This window comes from Chelonia mydas, chromosome 6, assembly GCF_015237465.2.
Source record: "Chelonia mydas isolate rCheMyd1 chromosome 6, rCheMyd1.pri.v2, whole genome shotgun sequence".
Lineage (NCBI taxonomy): Eukaryota > Metazoa > Chordata > Testudines > Cheloniidae > Chelonia > Chelonia mydas.
The window spans coordinates 125,173,135-125,198,109 of NC_051246.2; the positions used below are offsets into that span (position 1 = coordinate 125,173,135).

The 24,975-nt window shown below is 41.8% G+C and overlaps 1 protein-coding gene across 4 annotated transcripts in view; it reads left to right on the plus strand.

Annotated features, from left to right (window-relative positions):
• DDHD1 (DDHD domain containing 1) overlaps window positions 1–24,975 on the plus strand; it is a 115,076-nt gene that overhangs the window by 1,392 nt on the left and 88,709 nt on the right. For all 4 annotated transcript variants that reach the window (XM_037901284.2, XM_037901283.2, XM_037901281.2 and 1 more), the window contains exon 2: window positions 23,476–23,649. In XM_037901284.2, coding sequence (XP_037757212.1) covers window positions 23,476–23,649 — 174 coding nt within the window. The remainder of the gene's footprint in view (window positions 1–23,475; window positions 23,650–24,975) is intronic.

A 24,975-nucleotide genomic window follows, 5' to 3' on the forward strand; every position in this document is an offset into this window, starting at 1 on the left:
CTCAGGCCCCGCCCGGGGCTGGGCACCTACCCCCCCCACCTATCTCCCTCAGGGCCTGCCCACCTCAGACCCAGGTAGGGCACCAGCCCCAGAGAGCCCCTATGTAGGAGCAGGCCCTTGCACGCTCCTCAGCTCCTGCTCCCCTCAGTCCCTGCCCGGGGTGGGCACATGCCCTGGAGAGCCTCTGAGAATGGACAGGCATCTGCCTCCACCTTGTCCCCATCACTCCCTACTCAGATGGCCAACACCTACTCTGGAGAGCTCCTGGGAAGCAGCAGGCACCTGGTTCCCCTCGCTCCCCTCAGGCCGCACCTGGGTGGGAACGTGTGGGAGGGAGGCTGTCAGGCTCGTGTGTGTACTTGGGGTCACTCCCACACACACACATCCTGGACAGAACAGACTCAGGAAGGAGACTTGAGACTCATGTCTTCTCCCCCAGGGTCTCCCACCCCCTGAATTATGGTGGGAATGGCACAGGTTGGAGAGGCAGTGCAGATCCCTTGGAGACTGGGGGAATCACTTGATTTCTGTTCTCCCCGTACATCATGGGGGGTATGGGCTGTGAAGGGCACTTGTGGAGTAGGGTTTATCTGCTCTTTCAGATCATCCCCCACACAGACACAGAGCTGTAGTGGAAGAAGCACAACATAGGGGGCACTGCTCTTGGTCTCCATACATCCTGAGCCGTGGTGAAATGGGCAAAAGAGTGGGGAGCAAGTGTAGTTTATTTGGGAACTGGGAGATGCATCCTTTCCCTTCCGCTATGTTCTGGGCCTTTGAGGATGTCTACTACGCATTTTGGAACGAGCCTCCTAGTCTGTGTTGATAGTTTTGGGGCTAGTGGGGCTTGCACTTGTGTTCTGATAATAGCAGTATAGACAGCTCCCTAAGCCTCAAAGCCCAAACTCCATCCCGAGCCGCAACTTAAGTGCAGTCTATACAGCTGTTTTTTTAGAGTGCAAGCACGAGTCCTGCTATTGCCAGGTCTGTTGACCCCGGATTGGAGGCTCACTCCAAAATGCTGTGTAGACAGACTCTGAGAGAGAGGTACCAGGTGATGAGGAGAAGACCATGAAGATCCCTTGTATTCTCTGTTCCCCTTTGCCCTGCAACAGGCAGAGAAGGGTTTCTCTTCTCAGCTCTCCCCACCTACCACAACCTTGGCACTTGTGCCATGGGAGAGTGGATAATGGACACAGTTGGCCCCTGGTAGCAGAGAGGAGACTATGCAAGTCACCCTGGGAATGGGCAAAGCTGCTCTCTTCCCTCTAGCAACGGTGCTGGGGGCAGAACAGGAGTAAGTGAACACACCTGTGAGGTGGGGCAGGAGACCATGCAGACCAGCAGTGGAAAGCTTTAATTTCTTGATCCTGTGCCTTGTCCATTTTTGAAATCTGATTCAGTCTCATTAAGTCTGAGTAACAGAAGTTTTAAATAATATGTTGCTCAGAGAGAGGGATTTCTAAGGTTTGAAAGGAGAGATTCCTAGATGCCAGCATCTAAAGCAGCACTGTATAAGAGAGAAAATAAACTCATGGTACTGAGAAGATTAAGGATGATGGATGCTTTTCTGTCCACAGAAAACTAACTGAAACAACAATGCTTGACCTTATCAGGGTTGGATTATGGATAAACAGAGCCTCTGGTGTTTCAGGGACCTCTCTCTGATCATCTGTTACTCTGGCTCCCCCTCTTTACTCTCACATTTCATCCTCTCTTTGCCCTAGTATGGGCTCTCATCTTCCTCCTACTTCTGAGTCCTTAATTGTCCCTACCAAGTGAGGCAGCCTGTCCAGCCCCAGCAGGCCTGCATCACTTGGCTGTGTGCTGCCCTGATGCCTACTGCTCTGTTTCTGCTGCCTGGCTCCGGCGGGGAGCTGAGAGCTTGGGGTTCGGGGCAGCTGGGCTCCCAAAGGGGAGCTGAGAGCCTGGATAGTAGCTGGGCTCAGAGCTGGAGCCCCCCCATCTGCCTCTGGGTGACAGCACCAGCTGTGAGCCCAGCAGAAGGTTCACAGCAGGAAACCTACCAGCTTTTCTTGTCAATTTCACAGCTCCAGCAGTAGCTGTGAAATTGACAAGAATGACAGCAAACAGCTAATGTAAGTTAAGCAGTGTCTACACAGACACTGCATTGCCCTAAATACACCAATATAAGTCCTACGCCTCTCATGGAGGTGGAATTATGCCGCTGTAGTAAGATGCTTACATCGGCTGGAACAAGGCTGTAATGTAGACACTGATATAATTACCTCTACCTAAACTGCCTTACCTCAACCTAACTCTGTAGTGTAGATCAGGCCTGATAGTGATGAACACTGACAATTCATTAACTAATCAATGAAATTCATTGCCCAAGTGACAGGAAGGACTAGATTAAAACCTTTTGCTTGCTACAATATTTCCTCACTAGAAGTCTTCAGATATCCTAGATTCATCTGAGGAGTCAATTATAACATCAGAACCACCAGATTGTGTTACAGCTTGAAGAGATTAATTATTGAGAATATCTTTACCCAGTGAGTGGAGATTTATTTAATGAATATTGCAAACTAGCAAGGGTACCATGCAAATCAGTAAAGTTATTGGAGGAGGCCTCTAGATAAATATGTAACTTGAAGTTTCATTTGGTCTCTTCCATTAATATGGCAATGAATATTTGATTACACGTAGCAATAATTCATAGGTCTCTTCCATCTCAGTTCTGTGACTCTGTTAGATCATCCAATCCATCCCCTTGCCAATGCAAGACTCTTCCTACAATACATTTTTCTATAGTTTTGCTCGGTTTAGTTTTCAAAATCCCAAGCAATATGGTTTCTTCCCCTTCCTTTGCAAGTCAGTCTGTTCTACAGCCTAATCATAGTGGTGACAGGAAGGTTTGTCCTGATAGCCTAATTTTCCTATTTTTAATTTCATCCCACTTGGTGTTCACACCCATCAAATATTTGTAGATTGGCATTTTGTCTTTGTGTTCCCCTTTGGTAGTCACTTCACCAAGTTACACATATTTAGTTTTTTTAATCTGTTCTCATAAATCAATCCTGCTGCTGCTGATAACTCTAGTTCTCAGAATGTTCTTTATTTTGAATTCTAACTGCATGTCAGGGTTGTCCATCATGTAAACTGACATCTATTAGTAGAAATTTATAACTTGAGCCAAGAATTTTGTTGTCAGGATAAAAACAAAATGTTCTTGTGCCCCCTCCACCCCCATCCCTTTGGACATTACCTACCTGAGCACGAGAATACTGCTTATATTTTAAGAGAGATGTAATACTTCCACTTCCCTTAAAGTTGACCCACAAAGAAGAAACCCTTTGGCATTGTTCCTCCTTTTTTTGCTGATGTGCAATGTATGGCAAGAGCCTGAAACGTTTTTTTTTCTTCATTTTTTTTGGAGACAGAGAACCTATTTTTAAGCTTCTCTTTTTGTACTAGTAATTCAGGTCTCATCTACCCTGTCTTTCCTGGAAGATTGTATGGACAATTGCAGAGCTAAAAGGACTATGTCATCACAAATACCAAGGAGACGCTTGTGGAATTAAGAAGGAAACTTTCTTGACGCATTAAAATCCATTTTTTTATTTTGTTAATATATTTTTTACCTCAAATGCCTGAACAAACAATTGGGGGAAAAATCTAGGTTAAAGATTATGTTCCGCATCTTCAAACAAGCAGGGAGAACTGTAGGTCCTGGTAAAGTCAGGGAATTATGATGTGATTGGAATAACAGAGACTTGGTGGGATAACTCGCATGATTGGAGTACTGTCATGGATGGGTATAAACTGTTCAGGAAGGACAGGGAGGCCAGAAGAGGTGGGGGAGTTGCACTGTATGTAAGGGAGCAGTATGACTGCTCAGAGCTCAAGTATGAAACTGCAGAAAAACCTGAGAGTCTCTGAATTAAGTTTAGAAGCGTGAGCAACAAGGGTGATGTCATGGTGGGAGTCTGCTATAGACCACCGGACCAGGGGGATGAGGTGGACGAGGCTTTCTTCCGGCAACTCGCAGAAGCTACCAGATCGCAGGCCCTGGTTCTCATGGGAGACTTCAATCATCCTGATATCTGCTGGGAGAGCAATACAGCGGTGCACAGACAATCCAGGAAGTTTTTGGAAAGTGTAGGGGACAATTTCCTGGTGCAAGTGCTGGAGGAACCAACTAGGGGCAGAGCTCTTCTTGACCTGCTACTCACAAACCAGGAAGAATTAGTAGGGGAAGCAAAAGTGGATGGAAACCTGGGAGGCAGTGACCATGAGATGGTCGAGTTCAGGATCCTGACACAAGAAAGAAAGGAAAGCAGCAGAATACGGACCCTGGACTTCAGAAAAGCAGACTTTGACTCTCTCAGGGAACTGATGGGCAAGATCCCCTGGGAGAATAACATGAGGGGGAAAGGAGTCCAGGAGAGCTGGCTGTATTTTAAAGAATCCTTATTGCAGTTACCGGGACAAACCATCCCGATGTGTAGAAAGAATAGTAAATATGGCAGGCGACCAGCTTGGCTTAACAGTGAAATCCTTGCTGATCTTAAACACAAAAAAGAGGCTTACAAGAAGTGGAAGATCGGACAAATGACCAGGGATGAGTATATAAATATTGCTCGGGCATGTAGGAATGAAATCAGGAAGGCTAAATCACACCTGGAGTTGCAGCTAGCGAGGGATGTTAAGAGTAACAAGAAGGGTTTCTTCAGGTACGTTGGCAATAAGAAGAAAGTCAAGGAAAGTGTGGGCCCCTTACTGAATGAGGGAGGCAACCTAGTGACAGAGGATGTGGAAAAAGCTAATGTACTCAGTGCTTTTGTTGCCTCTGTCTTCACGAACAAGGTCAGCTCCCAGACTACTGCACGGGGCAGCACAGCATGGGGAGGAGGTGGCCAGCCCTCTGTGAAGGAAGAAGTGGTTCGGGACTATTTAGAAAAACTGGACATGCACAAGTCCATGGGGCCGGATGCGTTGCATCCGAGAGTGCTAAAGGAATTAGCGGATGTGATTGCAGAGCCATTGGCCATTATCTTTGAAAACTCGTGGCGATCGGGGGAAGTCCTGGAAGACTGGAAAAAGGCTAATGTAGTGCCAATCTTTAAAAAAGGGAAGAAGGAGGATCCTGGGAACTACAGGCCGGTCAGCCTCACCTCAGTCCCCGGAAAAATCATGGAGCATGTCCTCAAGGAATCAATTCTGAAGCACTTAGACGAGAGGAAAGTGATCAGGAACAGTCAGCATGGATTCACCAAGGGAAAGTCATGCCTGACTAATCTAATTGCCTTCTATGATGAGATAACTGGTTCTGTGGATGAAGAGAAAGCAGTGGACGTGTTATTCCTCAACTTTAGCAAAGCTTTTGACATGGTCTCCCACAGTATTCTTGTCAGCAAGTTAAAGAAGTGTGGGCTGGATGGATGCACTACAAGGTGGGTAGAAAGTTGGCTAGATTGTCGGGCTCAACGGGTAGTGATCAATGGCTCCATGTCTAGTTGGCAGCCGGTATCTAGCGGAGTGCCCCAAGGGTCGGTCCTGGGGCCGGTTTTGTTCAATATGTTCATTAATGATCTGGAGGATGGTGTGGATTGTACCCTCAGCAAGTTTGCGGATGATACTAAACTGGGAGGAGTGGTAGATACGCTGGAGTGTAGGGATAGGATACAGAGGGACCTAGACAAATTAGAGGATTGGGCCAAAAGAAATCTGATGAGGTTCAACAAGGACAAGTGCAGAGTCCTGCGCTTAAGACGGAAGAATCCAATGCACTGCTACAGACTAGGGACCGAATGGCTAGGCAGCAGTTCTGCAGAGAAGGACCTAGGGGTGACAGTGGACGAGAAGCTGGATATGAGTCATAGAATCATAGAATATCAGGGTTGGAAGGGACCCCAGAAGGTCATCTAGTCCAACCCCCTGCTCGAAGCAGGACCAATTCCCAGTTAAATCATCCCAGCCAGGGCTTTGTCAAGCCTGACCTTAAAAACCTCTAAGGAAGGAGATTCTACCACCTCCCTAGGTAACGCATTCCAGTGTTTCACCACCCTCTTAGTGAAAAAGTTTTTCCTAATATCCAATCTAAACCTCCCCCATTGCAACTTGAGACCATTACTCCTCGTTCTGTCATCTGCTACCATTGAGAACAGTCTAGAGCCATCCTCTTTGGAACCCTCTTTCAGGTAGTTGAAAGCAGCTATCAAATCCCCCCTCATTCTTCTCTTCTGCAGACTAAACAATCCCAGCTCCCTCAGCCTCTCCTCATAAGTCATGTGCTCTAGACCCCTAATCATTTTTGTTGCCCTTCGCTGGACTTTCTCCAGTTTATCCACATCCTTCTTGTAGTGTGGGGCCCAAAACTGGACACAGTACTCCAGATGAGGCCTCACCAGTGTCGAATAGAGGGGAACGATCACGTCCCTTGATCTGCTTGCTATGCCCCTACTTATACATCCCAAAATGCCATTGGCCTTCTTGGCAACAAGGGCACACTGCTGACTCATATCCAGCTTCTCGTCCACTGTCACCCCTAGGTCCTTTTCCGCAGAGTCAAGAGCGTGCCCTTGTTGCCAAGAAGGCCAATGGCATTTTGGGGTGTATAAGTAGGGGCATTGCCAGCAGATCGAGGGACGTGATCGTTCCCCTCTATTCGATATTGGTGAGGTCTCATGTGGAGTACTTTGTCCAGTTTTGGGCCCCACACTACAAGAAGGATGTGGATAAATTGGAGAGAGTCCAGCGAAGGGCAACAAAAATGATTAGGGGTCTGGAACACATGACTTATGAGGAGAGGCTGAGGAAACTGGGATTGTTTAGTCTACGGAAGAGAAGAATGAGGGGGGATTTGATAGCTGCTTTTAACTACCTGAAAGGTGGATCCAAAGAGGATGGATCTAGATTATTCTCAGTGATAGCAGAAGACAGGACAAGGAGTATTGGTCTCAAGTTGCAGTGGGGGAGATTTAGGTTGGATATTAGGAAAAACTTTTTCACTAGGAGGGTGGTGAAACACTGGAATGCATTACCTAGGGAGGTGGTGGAATCCCCTTCCTTAGAAGTTTTTAAGGTCAGGCTTGACAAAGCCCTGGCTGGGATGATTTAGTTGGGATTGGTCCTGCTCTGGGCAGGGGGTTGGACTAGATGGCCTCCAGAGGTCCCTTCCAACTCTGTTATTCTATGATTCTAATTAAGGCCTTTGAAAACTCGTACTCAAATTTTCTTGACTCCAAAACATCAGCTTTGGGAGACGTTGCTATTTGGAGACCTTGTAAAAGAAGGAGAAACCTGAATATTCAAGAGAGACCATTCTGCACAGTATTAATATTTTGGTGCAGTTATCCAGGTGCAGCAATTGTCAAATAAACAGGCTTTAAGTATTACAAAGAAGTAAGACTGGACTTACTATGAGGGATGAAAGTTTTCCAACCTCTGCTAGTGGAGATGAGTGCTCTAAACAGATATTTGCTAATTGCCTAATTGCTTGATAGTATAGTGATTTAAACTGTGCAAATGTAGGAGAGATGTTTATTCTATCCATAGAATGCTGGTGGTGATCGTAATTTATGTAGTTGTCTCACTTCTAAGTACTAAATTGTCTACTATTATTCAGACCGTGTGTGTGTAAGGCGTGTTTTTATGCTCTTCCAAGTCTGGATTCAATGGAACCATCGCTCTTTTCAGAGCATGGTGTATGCGCTGATGAGTTCTTTGAGGACTGCTGAGTCTGATATGCGAGTGACAGCCCTATCCACAGGTAGGGCACACCCACTCACTACCAGTGCTATGAATCCAAGCAGCAGATTCTTTCCTCCTCTGATGCTGGTCATCACAAAGCTTGATTCAGTTCACCTTGCAATGCCTCAATCCATCTACAAGTTGACTCCACGAACCAGAGCAGCATTCTGCACTCCTTTCCCAATCATCCACAGAGATTCCAAAGGATACTAAATCATCTTGACAAGCATCCCGAAATCTGTGCAGTAGTCTGCCTCTCTTTCTAGACCCTTCACGTGCTTCAGAGTAGAGCACACTCTTCAGGATCCTGTAATCCTGCGTTCACTTGAGATGGCCAAGCCACCTGAGTTTTTTTTTTTCTTACTAGTCAAAGTTCCCATGAATGACACATCAGCAGATTTTAACACTTCCACTTTTGTCACCCTGTCTTGCCATCTTATTCGAAGAATTTTACGCAAGCATCTGATATGAAAGCTATTTAGTCTTTTGGTATGTTTGGCATAAGTCATCCATGTTTCTGAGCAATATAGAAGAGTGGATAAGACACACGTCTCTTAGATATGGATTTTCACTTTAGTTGACAATTTGTTATTGTTCTAGGCTCTGTCTTGCAAATGACCAAAGTTCCCGGCTGCTTTGCTGATTCTACTAGTGAGCTCAGCATCAAGATCTCCATTGCTGGTAACAGTAGAGCCAAGGTAGCAAAATTGGTCAATAACATCCAGACAAATACCATCTAAAGTGGATATCTGGAACTGGTTCTGAAGAGCCTGGGTGCATGGTAACAGTCTTCAAGCTTATTGCTAGTCCAAAGATTTTGCGTGAATCGGAGAACTTGGTATTAAGATGTTGTAAGCCATCAGTACTGTGAGCCAAAAGGGCTGCATCGTCTTCAAACAACAGGTCCCTTATGATGATCTCCTTCACCTTCGTCTTAGATCTGAACCTTGCAATTTTAAACAAACCTCCATCATGTCTAGTGCTAAGATAGACACCCTCTCGAGCAACATGGAACACATGTTCAAGCAGGAATAAGAAGTAAATATTAAACAATATAGGAGCCAGTACACAACCCTGCTTCACTCCATTGTTAATGTTAAATGAGTCTGACTCCTGGTTTTCATACGTTACAGTTGCCTTCATGCCATTGTGTAAGGATTTCACAAGGTTTAGCAATGTAGGTGGACAACCAAGCTTCTTCAGAACAATGTAAAGCCTTGACCAACTAACCGTGTCAAAGGCTTTTGTTAAATCTATAAAAGCCATGTACCATGGAATATGCTTTTCTCCGCACTTTTCCAGAAGTTGTCTTTCAGAGGAGACCATGTCTGTTGTGGACCTTCCTGAGCGGAAGCCACACTGGCTCTCAGGATATATTCTCTCAGCTAAAGTTTGAAGTCTAGGTAAAAGAATACAGCTTAAGATTTTTCCCCACAATGTTAAGAAGAGATATACCTCTGTGGTTATTACAGTCACTTCTGTCTCCTTTGTTTGTATAGAGTTGGATAAAATGACTATTCTTAAAAACTTGGGGAACAGTTTCTTCCTTCCAACTGAGTAGCAATACCTCGTGCAATCTTTGCAGCAAGTCTTTGTTTGCACATTTGTAGATTTCAGCAGGTGAACAGTCAGATCCTGAAACTTTGCTGTTTGGAATCTTTTTGATGCTTTGTTCAAGTTCCTCTAGTGTAGCTTTGGCATCCAGTGGAGTTATAACTTCAAACCCAGGCAATTCGTCTAACACACAGTCTAATACAGACTCCCTTGAGTATATCGTTCCATAGTGCTCAATCTATCTCGCAAGTTGCTTCCTTTTATCAGTTACGATATTGCCATCCAGATCTTTCAGTGGAGCTGTCTTGTACTTTATCAGCAAAATGGCCTTTCTGATGCCCTCATACAACCATCTGTCACTTGCATCAGCCACCTTTGGATACTGTCACAGCCAAAATTCTTGAGCACACCTCCTGGAAGCTATTTGAACTGCCTTACAAGCTTCTCTTAGGTTGCTGAGTGAATCAGTAGTAGGAGTAGACTTATAGGTGATCAGGGCAGATCTTTTCCTCTCAATGAGTGGCAGCAGTATCTCAGAATGGTCTACAAACCAGTCGACATTTTTCTTAGTACTCTTTCCAAAACTCTTGATTGCTGCATTGTATGTACTTGTCTCCAGGACTTCCCATGCATCTGAAGCAGTTTCATTCGTTCCAGCTGTCTTTGTTGGTACTTCATTAAAAAGCCGTTTCTTGACAGGATCATTGATTTGGCTCAAGTGAATACAAGGTTGTGTGCAGTTTTATTATGGTCGATCTTCTTAGCTTGAAATTTCACTTTTTAGCAAATGAGTGGTCTGTGTTACAGTCTGCGTTTTCATAGAATCATAGAATATCAGGGTTGGAAGGGACCTCAGGAGGTCATTTAGTCCAACCCCCTGCTCAAAGCAGGACCAATCCCCAACTAAATCATCCCAGCCAGGGCTTTATCAAGCCTGACCTTAAAAATCTCGAAGGAAGGAGATTCCACCACCTCCCTAGGTAACGCATTCCAGTGCTTCACCACACTCCTAGTGAAAAAGTTTTTCCTAATATCCAACCTAAATCTCCCCCACTGCAACTTGAGACCATTACTCCTTGTTCTGTCATCTGCCACCATGGAGAACAGCCGAGCTCCATCCTCTTTGGAACCCCCTTTCAGGAAGTTGAAAGCAGCTATCAAATCCCCCCTCACTCTTCTCTTCTGCAGACTAAACAATCCCAGTTCCCTCAGCCTCTCCTCATAAGTCATGTGTTCCAGTCCTCTCATCATTTTTGTTGCCGTCCGCTGGATGCTTTCCAGTTTTTCCAGTTCCTTCTTGTAGTGTGGGGCCCAAAACTGGACACAGTACTCCAGATGAGGCCTCACCAATGTCGAATAGAGGGGAACGATCATGTCCCTCGATCTGCTGGCAGTGCTCCTACTTATACAGCCCAAAATGCCGTTGGCCTTCTTGACAACAAGGGCACACTGTTGACTTATATCCAGCTTCTCGTCCACCGTAACCCTAGGTCCTTTTCTGCAGAACTGCTGCCTAGCCATTCAATCCCTAGTCTGTAGCAATGCATGGGATTCTTCCATCCTAAGTGCAGGACTCTGCACTTGTCCTTGTTGAACCTCATCAGATTTCTTTTGGCCCAATCCTCTAATTTGTCTAGGTCCCTCTATATCCTGTCCCTGCCCTCCAGCGTATCTACCACTCCTCCCAGTTTAGTGTCATCTGTAAACTTGCTGAGGGTGCATTAATGAACATATTGAACAAAACCAGCTCCAGGACCGACCCTTGGGGCACTCCACTTGATACCGGCTACCAACTAGACATGGAGCCATTCATCACTACCCATTGAGCCCGACAATCTAGCCAGCTTTGTATCCACCTTATAGTCCATTCATCCAGCCCATACTTCTTTAACTTGCTGGCAAGAATACTGTGGGACACTTTGTCAAAAGCTTTGCTAAAGTCAAGGAATAACACGTCCACTGCTTTCCCCCTCATCCACAGAGCCAGTTATCTCGTCATAGAAAGCACTTAGATTAGTCAGGCATGACTTTCCTTTGGTGAATCCATGCTGACTGTTCCTGATCACTTTCCTCTCCTCTAAGTGCTTCAGAATTGATTCCTTGAGGACCTGCTCCATGATTTTTCTGGGGACTGAGGTGAGGCTGACTGGCCTGTAGTTCCCCGGATCCTCCTCCTTCCCTTTTTTAAAGATGGGCACTACGCTTTGGAAGGATCATGTATGCAAGATCTTTCAAATATGTATGTCTTGTCAATACCAAGTTCAGCTGATACCAGTGCTTGAACCTTGGGTGTCTCCACAATGATGTTCTTCTGATGTTACCAGCAAAGAAGGTGTTAGTCACCGATAGGCCTTGACTGGCACAGAGCTCAAGAACTCTTTGACCATTGTCATTCATACATCCAATGCCGTGCCTACTATTATTCAGAATGTGTGTGTGTAAGGTATGTAAGGTATGCTCTTCAGAGTCTGAATTGTAGTTCTGTTTAACAGATACTTTAGAGCCCTGTAAGTGGAGACTTCTTACTTGATAGGCTGGCAAAATTGCCCCTACATGACCTCAGTTAAATTTTACCAAGCTTCGTTGGGTTGGGCACTAAAATGTGAAGTGTCATAAGGTTCTTAATTAATTATAATTAATTTCCGGTACAGTGCTATTTGCTAAAAAAAATCAGGCTCAGACAGAAGAATATTCACAAACCTGTACTGAAATTTATCTCCTAATATTGTTTAACAAGACTCAAATGGATCTGCTGATAAGAAAAATATTTGTTCCCCTACCTCTCTTGCCTGCGACATACTTAATTTGTATGTTTTTGGAAACCAAAGTTTTGAGTGTGGCATTGCTGTCCATAGATGCTGGAAAGTCTCCTGTCAATTTGCTCTGTTTAGTTTAAAAACGAGAGCCACTCTGCCAGGCAAAGTATCGTTGGATTACAGATGCAAAGTCCAAAGGAGCTGGTTTCCTATACCTTCATATTACACCAATGTAAAATGGATTTCAGGCTTTTTACATATCTGATTAAGTTATGGTAATCTGAAGTCTGATGCAAACTCATTACTTTTAATTGATGGGGCTGTATTTTTAACTATAATTTCTTAAAAGCTGGAACTGTAGCCCTGTTTTATATTTGAATGCAGTAGTCCATATGTATTAGACGTCTCTTTACCTGGTTAAGGAACTGACATGATTGTTAATGGAAGATCTGTGGAAACAGAATCTTTTATTTTACTAATGGCTTGAAAAAAGAGTGATTAACAAAAGGATTCACCTCAAACAGTTGCTGGTCTGCTGAATGATTCCTGATTGTATGAAATTAAGTGAGTTTTTTCTTCCAGTCAGTGGGATCAGAATCTTTATTTTGTGGTGATATATAGTAGTAACCTGAGTGTGAGTTTGGAGGCGTCTTTCCTTTTGTTTGGTGTGCATTATGTGTGATACTTGAATTAGATCTGAAGAGTGAAAGTCTTTTATTGTTTTGGAGCCCACGGTCAATGTTATAAACTGATTAAATGTGCTTCATAGAAATGTGTTTACAAGTTGTTGCAGAATACCCGAAGTGGCTAGTTTACATAAGGCAACTTCACATTTCCTTTTCACAGAGGGAGTGGAATCCTGGTTTCTTTCCCCAGTTAGTCCACTTGGGTGACAGTAGAATTGAGTTGAATGGGTAACTGAATGCATCCGATGAAGTGACTGTAGCTCACAAAGGCTTATGCTCAAATAAATTTGTTAGTCTCTAAGGTGCCACAAGTACTCCTTTTTCTTTTTACTTGTATGTGTAACTGTTTGTGGAATCAGGGCCTAAATCTGGAAAGAGAAGAGAATCTCTTTAGCAGCAGGGTGGATTTGATTGAAATCAAATTGATTTCAATCATGATTTAAATCACTAGTCAGGAAGACTCGATGTAATCATAGATTTCTACATAAAAGTGCATTTTTGTTGGTTGTTAGAACCTTAATACATATTCTTCACAACTCAGAGATAGATGTAGGTTTCATTTTTAGAAGGTGCACACTATACATTTTTAAAGTGATTTATTTTGAAAACTTTTCAGATTAGTTTTACAGCTATATCACAAAATGAATGATGGTTTGGTTATTTCATTTACCAACGGTAATTGAAGCAGATATTTATGAAGTTCACCTCCCAATGATTATCTCCAATTCAACAGGTTAATCATTAATATTCAGAGGATTTTCTTGTCAGGCTGTATTAGGAGGAGAACATCCCCAGACAGACATTTAAATTGTTTTATTTAACTAAAACAACAATGTTATGTATTCTGGATTTTTTTCTTCAACAGCAAACATATAATAATTTAACAAAACAAGCATATGAATTTTTGAATTTAGTTAAACACTGAAGTTTTTTAAAATCAGGTTTGTTTTTGTTTACATTGTTTTTAACTAAAATAGTTAAATGAAATATTTAAAAAAACAAAAATTAAATCGACTATGTCAGCCAGGTCAACATGAGAAACTTATAATATTGTCTTCTGCAGCTAACTGAAGCAGTCGTCTTCACCTTCATTTTCCTGTTTGTTCATAATCTGGAAAAGAAAAACAAGCTTTCCTGCTTTTTCAGGTCCCAAATGATTTCTCAATTTGGAATGAATTTGTCCAAAGGAAGAAAATATTCTTTCTACATCGGCAGAAGAAGCTACTGCTGTTAAAAGTGAGATTCACTTCAACAGTCTCTATCCAAGTGCTTAAGTGACTTCTACCAGTTCACTGGTGTGACTTTCTTTAAAACATCGTCAGCAGATATATATTTCTTGAATGGTTCTTATTCCCAAATTGAGTCTCTTTTACAGCCTGCTGCCATTATAGGCTATCCCTTCTAGGGAGAGAATGGTATGGTAGATCTCAAATCAATGAAGGCTACGCTCAGAAAGACCTCAAGACTTCTGGAACGTGCTGCTCAAACAGTTTCACATTTGTTTCTACTGCCTGTCCCTCCCTTCTCACATTTATCTCCAAACTTCTTCTCCTTGTCCAGATCTATTCCGCCTGCAACCATCTTCTATTCACTGAACTTTTTGAAACTTTGCACTTTTAGAGAGAGGTAAGGGATTGACTCCGTGTACACAGATTTTGCAGAGGGACAATAGGGTTGAGGTCTGTTATTTCTCACCTGTCTGTCTTACGTTTTTGCTGTTAACAAGCATGTTGTCTCTGGAGACACAAATCCACACTCTGAGAACTGCAAAACTAAGCATCTCTGATGGTATCGTCTAGACTGAGCACTGAGTCCCATTGGGTAGATAGAAAGATTAATGTAAATAATCTATACTGGAACCCCATCAGATTGGGTCCCTAATCCATGAACTGTTGGAACTCCTTTACAAAACTTTTCTTAAACATTACATGAATATATTGTTTCATACTGTAGAATTAGAATTTATAATCCCTATTCCATGGTGAGATACATTATAGCTCAAAGATATCTTAATTAAAACAATCTTTAGGTAGGTTTTTTCCTCAAAAAGCAATTTATCAAAAAATCTAATTTAAATAAAATCAGATTTTTTTAAAAAAAAAATATTGATTTTTTTTATCCACCCTGTTTAGCAGATTGCATTTAATGTTTTTAGCCACCAAGAATATCCCTGCCCCTATAATTTTTGCAAATCCCTCAATAAATAGTTTGGAAATATTTGTTTGGGAGTAGAGCAGGGGAAGTTTCCTCACCACTTTATAAATGAAATTACTCCCCTAAATTGGGACGCTGGATGAAATCCTGACCATATTAAGTAAATGAGAGATTGCCATTGACTTCAGTGGGGCTAGAATTTTACCCTTAAGCCTCCTTCTTTAGGTTACGTTGTTCCTCACAATAGAACAGAGCAGTTTGCGCACCTTTCCATTAAAACATAGAAAGGTCAATGTAATGGGATTAAATATGCTTCCATTCATTTTCATAGTAGTAACCTACTGCATTCTGAAATCATTTTTTTGATGAATAGGTAGAAATCTGTATAGTACTAAGTTGTAAAAGGAATCCAAGATGTTGCCCAGATGATATCAAGTATTGAACTTACTCCAAGTGGTTGGCTTTTGTTGCACAGACCTTTCCTTTCAAACATTATGTAGAAAAAAAGTTGTCTCTATCTGTCTTGGATGGTTTACTCTGTTTTTTTGTAATCAGCTATTCTCATAATAAAACTTCCTATCCTCTGAGTTCTCCCTTGAAGAAGGTGCACTCTTGGCTAGGTTTGTTGGAGAAGTAGCACAAATAGAATGGCAAGTTCCCTATCCTAAAAAATTAACACACTAAACAAGAATAGGGCCAGCAGTTCGCCACTGTTATCAAGTAGTGTAGCACCTCTAGTGGCAGTCATAGTTAAAGCCCTAATGTTTTGGGGACTCGGGTTAACACAGTGGCAAAAAACACCTAAATTCTGTCCCTGATAACTTACAATAATCACACTCTTGCTACCACCAGTGAAACTGCACTGAAGGTGAATTTTACAGATCACACTTTTTTTAGTGTGCAGAAGACATAATTTTAGACACGATACTATGAAAGAGGGTAACAGACTTCAGGAAGGAGATGGAGTAGGGAAGGATAAAGGGCTACAGCACATGTACTTTCCAGTGGTTCAAATTGATTTTTAGTTTGTTTTGTGATACAGGAGGGCCAGGGAGCAGTGGTAGAGTGGTCGAGGGGAAATATATAAGCCCCAGGCTAATTAAGGCGTGGTTCCCTGAAGACTAGGGAAGGTTGCTACAGGTTAATTGGAGCACCTGTAGTCAATTAAGGCCCAGTCAGGAGCCTAATAAAACCCCCTGCTTCAGGAAGGAGAGAGGACTGGAGCTTGGAGGTGTGTTATGAGAGCTGAAAGACCAGAGAACCAAAGTAGGGGAGACCCTGCCCTGCCCCAGTGTCTAAGGACTGAGGGTAACCCCACCCAAGGGGGAAGAGGGTAAGAAACCCGCAGGGGTTGAGAGGGGCTGGGACTCAGAGAAAGGAGCAAACCCAGACCACTCCCCTGCTTCCCTCCTCTGCCACCTTCCCGGGCCACTAGCAGGGCCTTCAGCGCCCAGGGGCAAAGGGTGGCGTCTTAGCTCCCCCCCCCCCCCCCCAAGAAAACCGCAGGACCCACTATACAAACATCTGCCATCTTGTCACAGTTTACTTGTTTGTGATTATCAAGATCACTTTGTTTGAAGAAAGAAGCTGCATAACTTTTGCTAGCAGGGCTTGAAAAAACACCATTTACAAGTAGCAAGTGGGAATTTTTCAAGTGATGAGTGCCGGGGGCTCTAACAGTATGTCTACACAGCCCACGGCAGTGAGACTGCCAGCCTAGGCCAACAGACTTGGGCTCCCACTACCACGCTAAAAATAGCTGTGTAGACAGTGCTTTGAAGTTGCCACTCGGGCTGGAGCTTGCGCTGTAGCTCACGAAAGCTTATGCTCAAATAAATTGGTTAGTCTCTAAGTTGCCACAAGTATTCCTTTTCTTTTTGCGAATACAGACTAACACGGCTGCTACTCTGATACCATATTGAATAGTAGCTTTTATTGATATGCTTTACACAGGTTTCCTCGTTGCTTTTTGTTCAAGCATAATTTTTTAATAATTTGTCTCTGTACATTTTAGTGCAGCAATTTACAGTTCTGATTAAGTGGAATGAGTGAGGCATTATTTGAACCTCACTTTCTGAGTCAATGTGTATCTGTCAATATTTAAAAATTTGATAGTATTTTAATCAGTGTGATTGTAGTGTGCAGATCACAAGGTGCAGGTAGCAGCGCGAAGGAGAGAAGTGAAGAGGAATTGCTGTTTTGACAGAACTTGTCGAGTTTTAACTGGATGCAGTATTCAGTTCCTGTCCTAAACTGTAGTGTAGAGTTCCTATACCATGAAATGGCTGTTACACACACACACACACACACCCCCCTTCAAAATTCAAAAGGACTTATGAGCCATTCAGAGTGGTATCCACAGTCCTTTATTCCTAATAACTATTGATCATCATTCTACCACTAATTTGATGTTTCATAGCTTTATTTTGCTTTTTATTGTTTTAAATTCTATGGTGTCGGGTGTATTCAGTCCTGATTGCTAGGAATGCCTGCCTAAATAGTCAGCCACATCTCTTCGGTTTTGGTTTATGACTGTATGATTTAAAAATTGATCTTTGCATAATGATTTTAAAACTGTATATCAAATAGAGGTCTTACTGTTACATTAAAATGAACATACTCCCTGCAGTGAGAGCGTTCTTACAACTCCTTCCAGAAAAAAGTCTGCTATCTATGAAAGAATGAAATCGAGTAATTTTTTGTGCAGTTTAATTTCTCATGCTTAAACTGCTTTTTTCTAAGACTAGTAAAATTTATGTGAATAATTAGAACAAAATATTTTCTGGTTTGTCACCTTTTTCTTCCACTTGTCATCTCTGGCATTGAAATTTATTTTTAAAGATCTTATATATACACACCATCCAAATGAATAACCAGCCAAACATATTGATATCTTCACACCTGAGTCATTGCAAACTATAGATTATATGTGTAAAAAATTGGAGCAGTCAAGAAGTCAAGGGAAATACCTCCCTATGAATCAAATTTTTGTGGACACAAAGTAAAGCAAAGCAACAAAATTAGTAAAACTTCACCAATGGCAAGCAAAGGAGTAAAACATTAAATGTGAAAGAAAAAGAGCATTGATTCAGTGTTAAGACTGAGAAATAAACACATCAAAGTCAAGAAGTTCCAGAAATGAAGATTTCTGCCACAAAATTAGCTCATTTTTATAGTGTAACTTAGATCCTAAATAACATGTTAAGGCTTTAATTTTCCAAGGAAATCAGAGCCAAAATGTAGGTACAGTACATGCATCATATCCAGATAATATAATAGAAATTGTAGGTTGGAATTTTCAAAAGTGTCTAGGTGACTGAGGAGCACAATTGGGCTTTTCTTCTAAGTTACTTAAATGCTTTTAAAAATCACATCCTTAATTTTTAGGATTTTCTAGGTTTTAAGTGCTTGATATCTCAAGCACTTAAATTCAAAACCTGGCATTAAAATACCATTAATTTCCCCACACACCCCCATCCTTTTTTTTAAAAGGTATAAGGGAAGAGAAGGAACAAATATCACAGCACATCTTTAATTTAGGGAGTTAGGAGGAGACGCATCAAATACGTTCTATAGAGTGCACAGGTTAGGCTGTTGAAAGAACTGATTTTTCTTAAAACAGCAGTGTTCTGTAGTGAGGACTATGAAGTATACTTTGTTTGAAGTGTGGTTTTTAGGTGTCTGCTGGGCTTTATTTATGCTTTGGCAAAAATTTCAGTTGAAACATCAGGGGAAAGTGTGTGTCTTTCACACTTAAATACCTCAAAATGGCTGTATTGATTTTGCTTAAACATTCACAAAAAATTAAGATGAAGACTTCACTTGAAACAATTATGAGGCTGAAATGGAAGTTTGGGGATTTCACCATACATTGGTAGAAACTGTAATAACTTTTTGTATTTAATTTTTTGTGCCTATCCTAATTTTTAAGTGCAATTTACAAACTGATTTCTAGACTTTTCATAGATTTTTTTTTTTTGAGGCAAGACAGGTACGTTTTGATCATCTAATCTGATCTACTGCATAACACAAACCACAATTAAAGGAGAATTAGATGTATCCCAGCTGCCAAAGCATCCCTCGGATTTGAATCCAGGAACTCTGGCATTCAAAGCCAGGGGCATAGCTCTAAGACATAGTCACAACCCCCCCAAGACCATTCGAGCCTGCCCCCCAAAAAAGTCGTGTAATATTTTCCCAACCTTACCTCCTTTTGGTCCTCTAATTGACCCAGTATAATTGCTTAACCCTGATATATAGTTCCTCCACTCGCTACTGAAATGCAGTCTCTTTGTGAGCAGAACATGACAACTGATTAGCAATATCCAGCATTTATTACACTCTAGTTTAAAGGCAGGAAATGAAGACTATGGTGTACAACTGAAAATGCAGGGAGATTTTAGGTCAGTAGAACATCATAATACATACTAGAATTTGACCAGGACTAAAGTCCATTTCTAAACCTTTTTAATACACCCATTACTGTAGTATTGGTGAAGAAAATTAAACACAAATGTTAATGAAAAACTGTTCATATCAGCTTTACCAAACATTCCCACTCTTGTGAGAAGTCCCATGGAATATTCAGTGATCCTAAATGGTCACAAGGTTGGTTGTTTCTCATCTGAAAGTTAGTGTTCCCTAGTACAGTGGTAGGATAAAGTCATTACAGACATGGAAGGAAAACTGCCACTTACTGACTGATTTCCTGTACTATCTCGATTTTCCTTCCAGGTCTTTCACTGAAGTACTGACCTTATTTTACCTTGTGAAATCTGAAAAGATTACAGCTTCGGGTAGTATGGGTAGAGCTGTCTTGCACGGCAGTTTAGAGGAAGAAAGGAAGAATACTGCTTCCATTTGAAACTTGGTTGGGACTTTAGGAAGGCAGAATGCAATTACTCTAATCATGGTCAAAAATCCTACTCTATCAAAAAAGCATATTTGGGTCTGTACTTAATGTTACACTCTCACATGTGTTCATGCCCTTTCCATACATGGAACCTGAAATAAGGTTGGCTTCCTTCAAAATTAAGCCACCTTAACAACGTTTTAAAATCAAATTTTGGCAGTTCAAAACTAGTCTCACCTCTTGACTAAGATTGTCTGTGAGGGGGAGACTGTCCCTGTCAATAGCCTGGGTACTGCGGTTGAATGTTACAGCCTGCAGCAGCAAAGCACCACCAAGAGAAATTCTGTCGGGGTGGGGTGGGGAATTGAAAATGTTAAAATTAAACTTTTTATTTTAAAATTTAGGTTTTGAAGATTTGTGGGCAGGAAAATTACAGTTGAAAAGTTTGGGGTCCTTAAAAATTGAAAGCAGGTGTTTGTCATCATTTAATCTGTAATGTAAAATTTGGAGTCACTTGTTCTGATGACAGCTTTAAAGAAGCTATGGAAGGAGTGTAATCTGATCAGAGTACTTAGTGAAGAACTGAAGAATTTCTTGTAAAGATTTATGCATGGAATAGTTGCATCTTGGCTTCCATTAACAATGTATTCCCTCATGAACACCCACACCATCATGTGAATTCAGTTTTACCACACACATTCCTTTGTTGCAAAGAGTAGCGTTACTGGGTATGTACAAATTAATTCCATCATGAAACACATATCTGACAGGTGTAAAATATAGGGTAATACAGCACAGTTTAAAATGAATTAGTGCTTCATGAGACAGCACTAGCTGAAATTCACTTTTTGCTCCCCACCCTAGTCTTGTGTTATGGAGGTGGTGGTTGGTGACTCCATAGTTAAAGTTTGTATTTAAACAGGACCAAAAATGTCTTTATTTCACACTTTAATGACTGAATTTAGACTCCAGACTTGGCACAATAACTTTTTATAGGACAACTGAATTTCTGTGTCAAATGAAATATTTACTGTCTTTTGCAGAGCAGACATTTAAAAGTACACCCTTTTTGAAATTTTGCTGTTTTCCTCACATTTTTTGTATTCCTATAGTTAACCAGATTCCTCACAAATCCCAAACCCCCCTCTCTCTCTCTCACACACACACACGCTCGCTCACTCACTCACTCCTCCCCCTCTCTCGCTTTCTCTATCTTGGACATAGACAACTTTTGATCCTTATACAGAATAACTGTTCTGAGCTGTGCAACCATAAGTTTAATGAAATCTTTTAGAGTTGTCTGCTGCTTTTGTTTTCTGAATGATATGCCAGCCTTGCCTGCCTTGGCTCACAAGCTGTGCTCTATACGTAACTGGTGACACAGGGAGGCAGAATGGGCAGCAGAGAGAGTTGGGCTCTGGTGAGAAGGGAAGCAGAGTTTGGGAACATCAGAAGTTGGGGAGTCTTTGGGGAGCCCTGGAACGGGTTTAGCTAGGATGTGCTGGGACTGGGGGAAAATATCTAGCATCTAGGGGAACCTGGGGGTGAGAGCGGCCTGCATTGTTTGGAGCCTGAGTTTTGGGAAGCTGTCTGAGGTGAGGAATTGGGACTTAAAGTATTGTTGCTGCCTTACAGGGCTGCCTGCAGTTCTCCTAGCCACTAGTGGACTCTGTGATGCATACTTTGCAGGCAGCTTAGGAGATCTCTCTTGTTGCTTCTTCAGCAGCTGGCAGCACCAAGCGAAGGAAGCTAATTGTAGCCCTAGGCTCCTCCCAGGCCACCTGAAACAAGCTCCCATCACTAATCCTCCAGCTGCTGCAGGCCTTCTGCTCTCCCCACCTCCCAGCTGTGCCAGGCTATCCACCGCACACTCCTGACCCTGCAGGCCACCCCAGTACCCTGTCTGCCTCAACACCCCAGGATCACCACTCATCCACCCCCACCTATACCTAGTTGCTCCAGAACCAGTGGAAGCTCTGCTCCCAAAGTGGCTGTAGCTGCATTTCTTCCCCTTTCTTTTCCCCTCCCGTTATGTCCCAGCTTCCTGCTACAGGGAGACAGGAAGGTGGTTGCCATTCAGGAATCTCTGGAAGCAGCTTCTCGCTCTTGTGAACCTCTTTTCAAATAGTTTTTCCAATGTAATGCAAACAGTATGCGCTATATAGCGATTCTATTAGAATGCTTGAGAGATTTAGCCCTCTTGGTTCTCCAATGAATCTGTAAGGATTATACCTCTATGCAGTATGTGTATTGTTAGATGGAAAGCTCAAAAAAAAAACCCTCAGGGGTGTCTTGTAAACAAAAAGGAGAAAATACTGGTAAAAACAAGGACTGAAATACAGAACAACATCTGCCTTATTCTCATGTAGGCAAGTTCTGCAGAGAACCTTACTACAGTTGGTTAGAATTCCTAATGACAAAGAGGAAAACTTAGTTGTGATAACCTTACAGTCCTTGTCTGCCTCCATTTGTTTCTTTTCAGAGGAGAGCTCCTTTCTCCATTCTCCCAAAAAATCTCTCTTTCCAGGGCGGCCTGGCTCTTTTCAGTCATGAAGCCAAGTTCTTTGTTAGTCTCTTTCTGAAGAACTTGTCCTTGTCATTGTCGAGAGTTCTTAGCTACCATACATATAGAACATGTCTGAATTTGTTTAGCTGTATATACACACGCTATGCATGCCCCAGTTGTTGTCCTAGCTCCCCTCTTTGGAGCCTACCTTTGTAAGAAAACAGTGGCTCACCTGGTTCCTCTGAGGGACTTCTGGTGAGTCTTGGTCTGCTCGAACCCAAAGACTGCAGAACAACTGACTTGCACCAAGGACTTCTGGCTCAGCAGTACATTAGATGGAAAGCACCAAAGGAGGAGGCACAGATCAGGAATATAGGCTTTTGTGGCACTACATCAGTTCAGCCATGTGGAAGCAGACTATGCTTTTTTCAGCTTTTGTTCCTGGTTTTGTTCCTGTGTGTTGGGGGAAAAGGTGCGTTCTCCAACATAGTGTTGGAGCTTGATGCTGATGGGTGTGTGGTGTAGGAAAGAACAGCAAAATGGTCACAAAGGGATAAAAAACTGTGTTCTTCCACTGGGCCCTTTATGTAAAAGTGTCCCAGTCCTTCATTTTTCGGAGGGGGGAGGATGCACTTTTTGCTTCCCACTTCTCCACCAACTCCCTTATCCTCCACTGAAACGCTTCATGGTGACACCCCCTGACTACAGTGTGCCCGTTTTTCACTTGGAAGATATTAGCTTGCAGATGGAAAGGGGTTGCAGATTGCTACCTGCAGATCCTCCACTTATGTTGGGCAACAGCCACTACTGACTATAAGGATACACTTTGGTGCAAACTTTCAGCACAGGCCTCTGATGTTTTGTATGCAAACTGTGAAGCTGAATGCCCAGCTATCCATTTTGTAAATACAAATAGTTTCATGCAGATTTAGAGGTTGGAGTGAGACTAAAAATTTGGCCCTTAGTGAGAATGCAGTTTTATGTTTTAATAGAATCTCTGGCTTCCATACTGAAGAAATCCCTAAAAATCAGCTTCTTGCCCATATGTAAATTGGACCATTTTAAAAATATTGAATTGGGCCACAAAGGAAAAGTTACTTTTTAGTAATAAGTCAACAGCAGTTACCACATTAAGGATTTCAACAGCGAAGTTAGATTGTCATCAAAACGTAACAAAATTAAAATTCTTTTACTTATTTAGTGCTAATTTCTGGTATGTTAAATACTAAATCCCTCCTGTTTGCTTTTTAGAAACTGATAAAATCCCTGTAATGCGTGGGCAGTGGTTTATTGATGGTACATGGCAGCCATTAGAAGAAGAAGAAAGTAATCTAATAGAACAAGAACATCTCAATTGTTTCAGAGGCCAACAAATGCAAGAGAACTTTGATATGGAGGTATCAAAACCTGTAGATGGGAAAGAAGGTAAGATATTGCCTGTACTGTTGTTCATATCATTATTATTTATTTGTATTACTGTGGTTATGAAACAGATTTCTATTAATATGAATGTTTCGTGTATTCGGTAATCTTGCATGGTGACTAGCGATTATTTGCTCTGGTTGCTTTTCCCATTTTTCAATGTAGCTTGATGGTTCTAGGATTTATTTCTGAATCACAAAAATGGTACCATTCACAGCGTTCTATGTAAAACTAAACTCATGGGTGAATTTCTTGTCATATCAGCATTTTGCCTCATTTCATGTTGTGGCTTTTTATTGTATCTGAAAGTCTCATTAAAACTAAGGTTTTCTGTTGATGGGCCAGGAAAGGTGCTGATGACCTCAGTGTAAACTGGCTCTAAAAGTCCAGCCAGTTACCTAAATTCTGCCATGATGGGACCATCATTTTCACAGATCGGATATTTCATTTTTCATTTTGGCTCAATCCAGGACTATCAGAGTAGTTTGCAGTTGCATTAAATTCTGTGTGTTGCTTTTGTGATGGAAATCCGTGTATTTTAATGACCAGGCTGAGAACACTGAGCAGATGTTTCTCAAGGTTGTGAATCAAACTCATTTCACATTTTTAAGATCACACCGCTGAAATTACTGTTGTTGAACTAATTACCACAGACAGTAGAATCAGTGGTTCTGGGTAAGTACAGCACAACAAAAGTTCAGTATTCTTAACTTTCTAGTTTTTGTCCTTACTTGCCACTATTTGTGAAGTTCCCATTAAACCAAGGACTGCAATTACAGGGGTTTCAAAATATAAATTAATTAAATTGGGCTTTAGGTTTTTTTGTTTTTTTTTTAAGACAACTTTACTGTTAAACTTTTTTTTTAAAAAATATACATTTAAAAATACTTTGGACAGAAATTACAAAAAGTGGCCCTGTGCTTGGAAGTGTTCCCCTGAGTAGTTAATTGGGAAAGTGGTGTATTATGTGTATAAATTCATTAAATGTTTTGTATACGTCTGCTACAGTTGATATAATAGTGTGCTACAATAAGCAGTCTTTTACCCTCTCCCCAGGCTCATATGTAGCTCTCATTAATACTAACTGATGGTAGACTAGGCCTCTAATTATCACTCATAGCTGTACTGTTTTGAGAGCACTGTAGAAATTTGCTGATGCTAATACAAAAACAGCAACAGAAGTCCTAAATTCTCAGCAAAGATTTAATAGCAGAATAGTGAGACTTAATTACTTTCACAAAATATACTATGGAATATTAATCTATATTTAAAAACTAACCTATACTATAAAAAAAAGCACATTGTTCATATACCAGAGATCAGTAATCC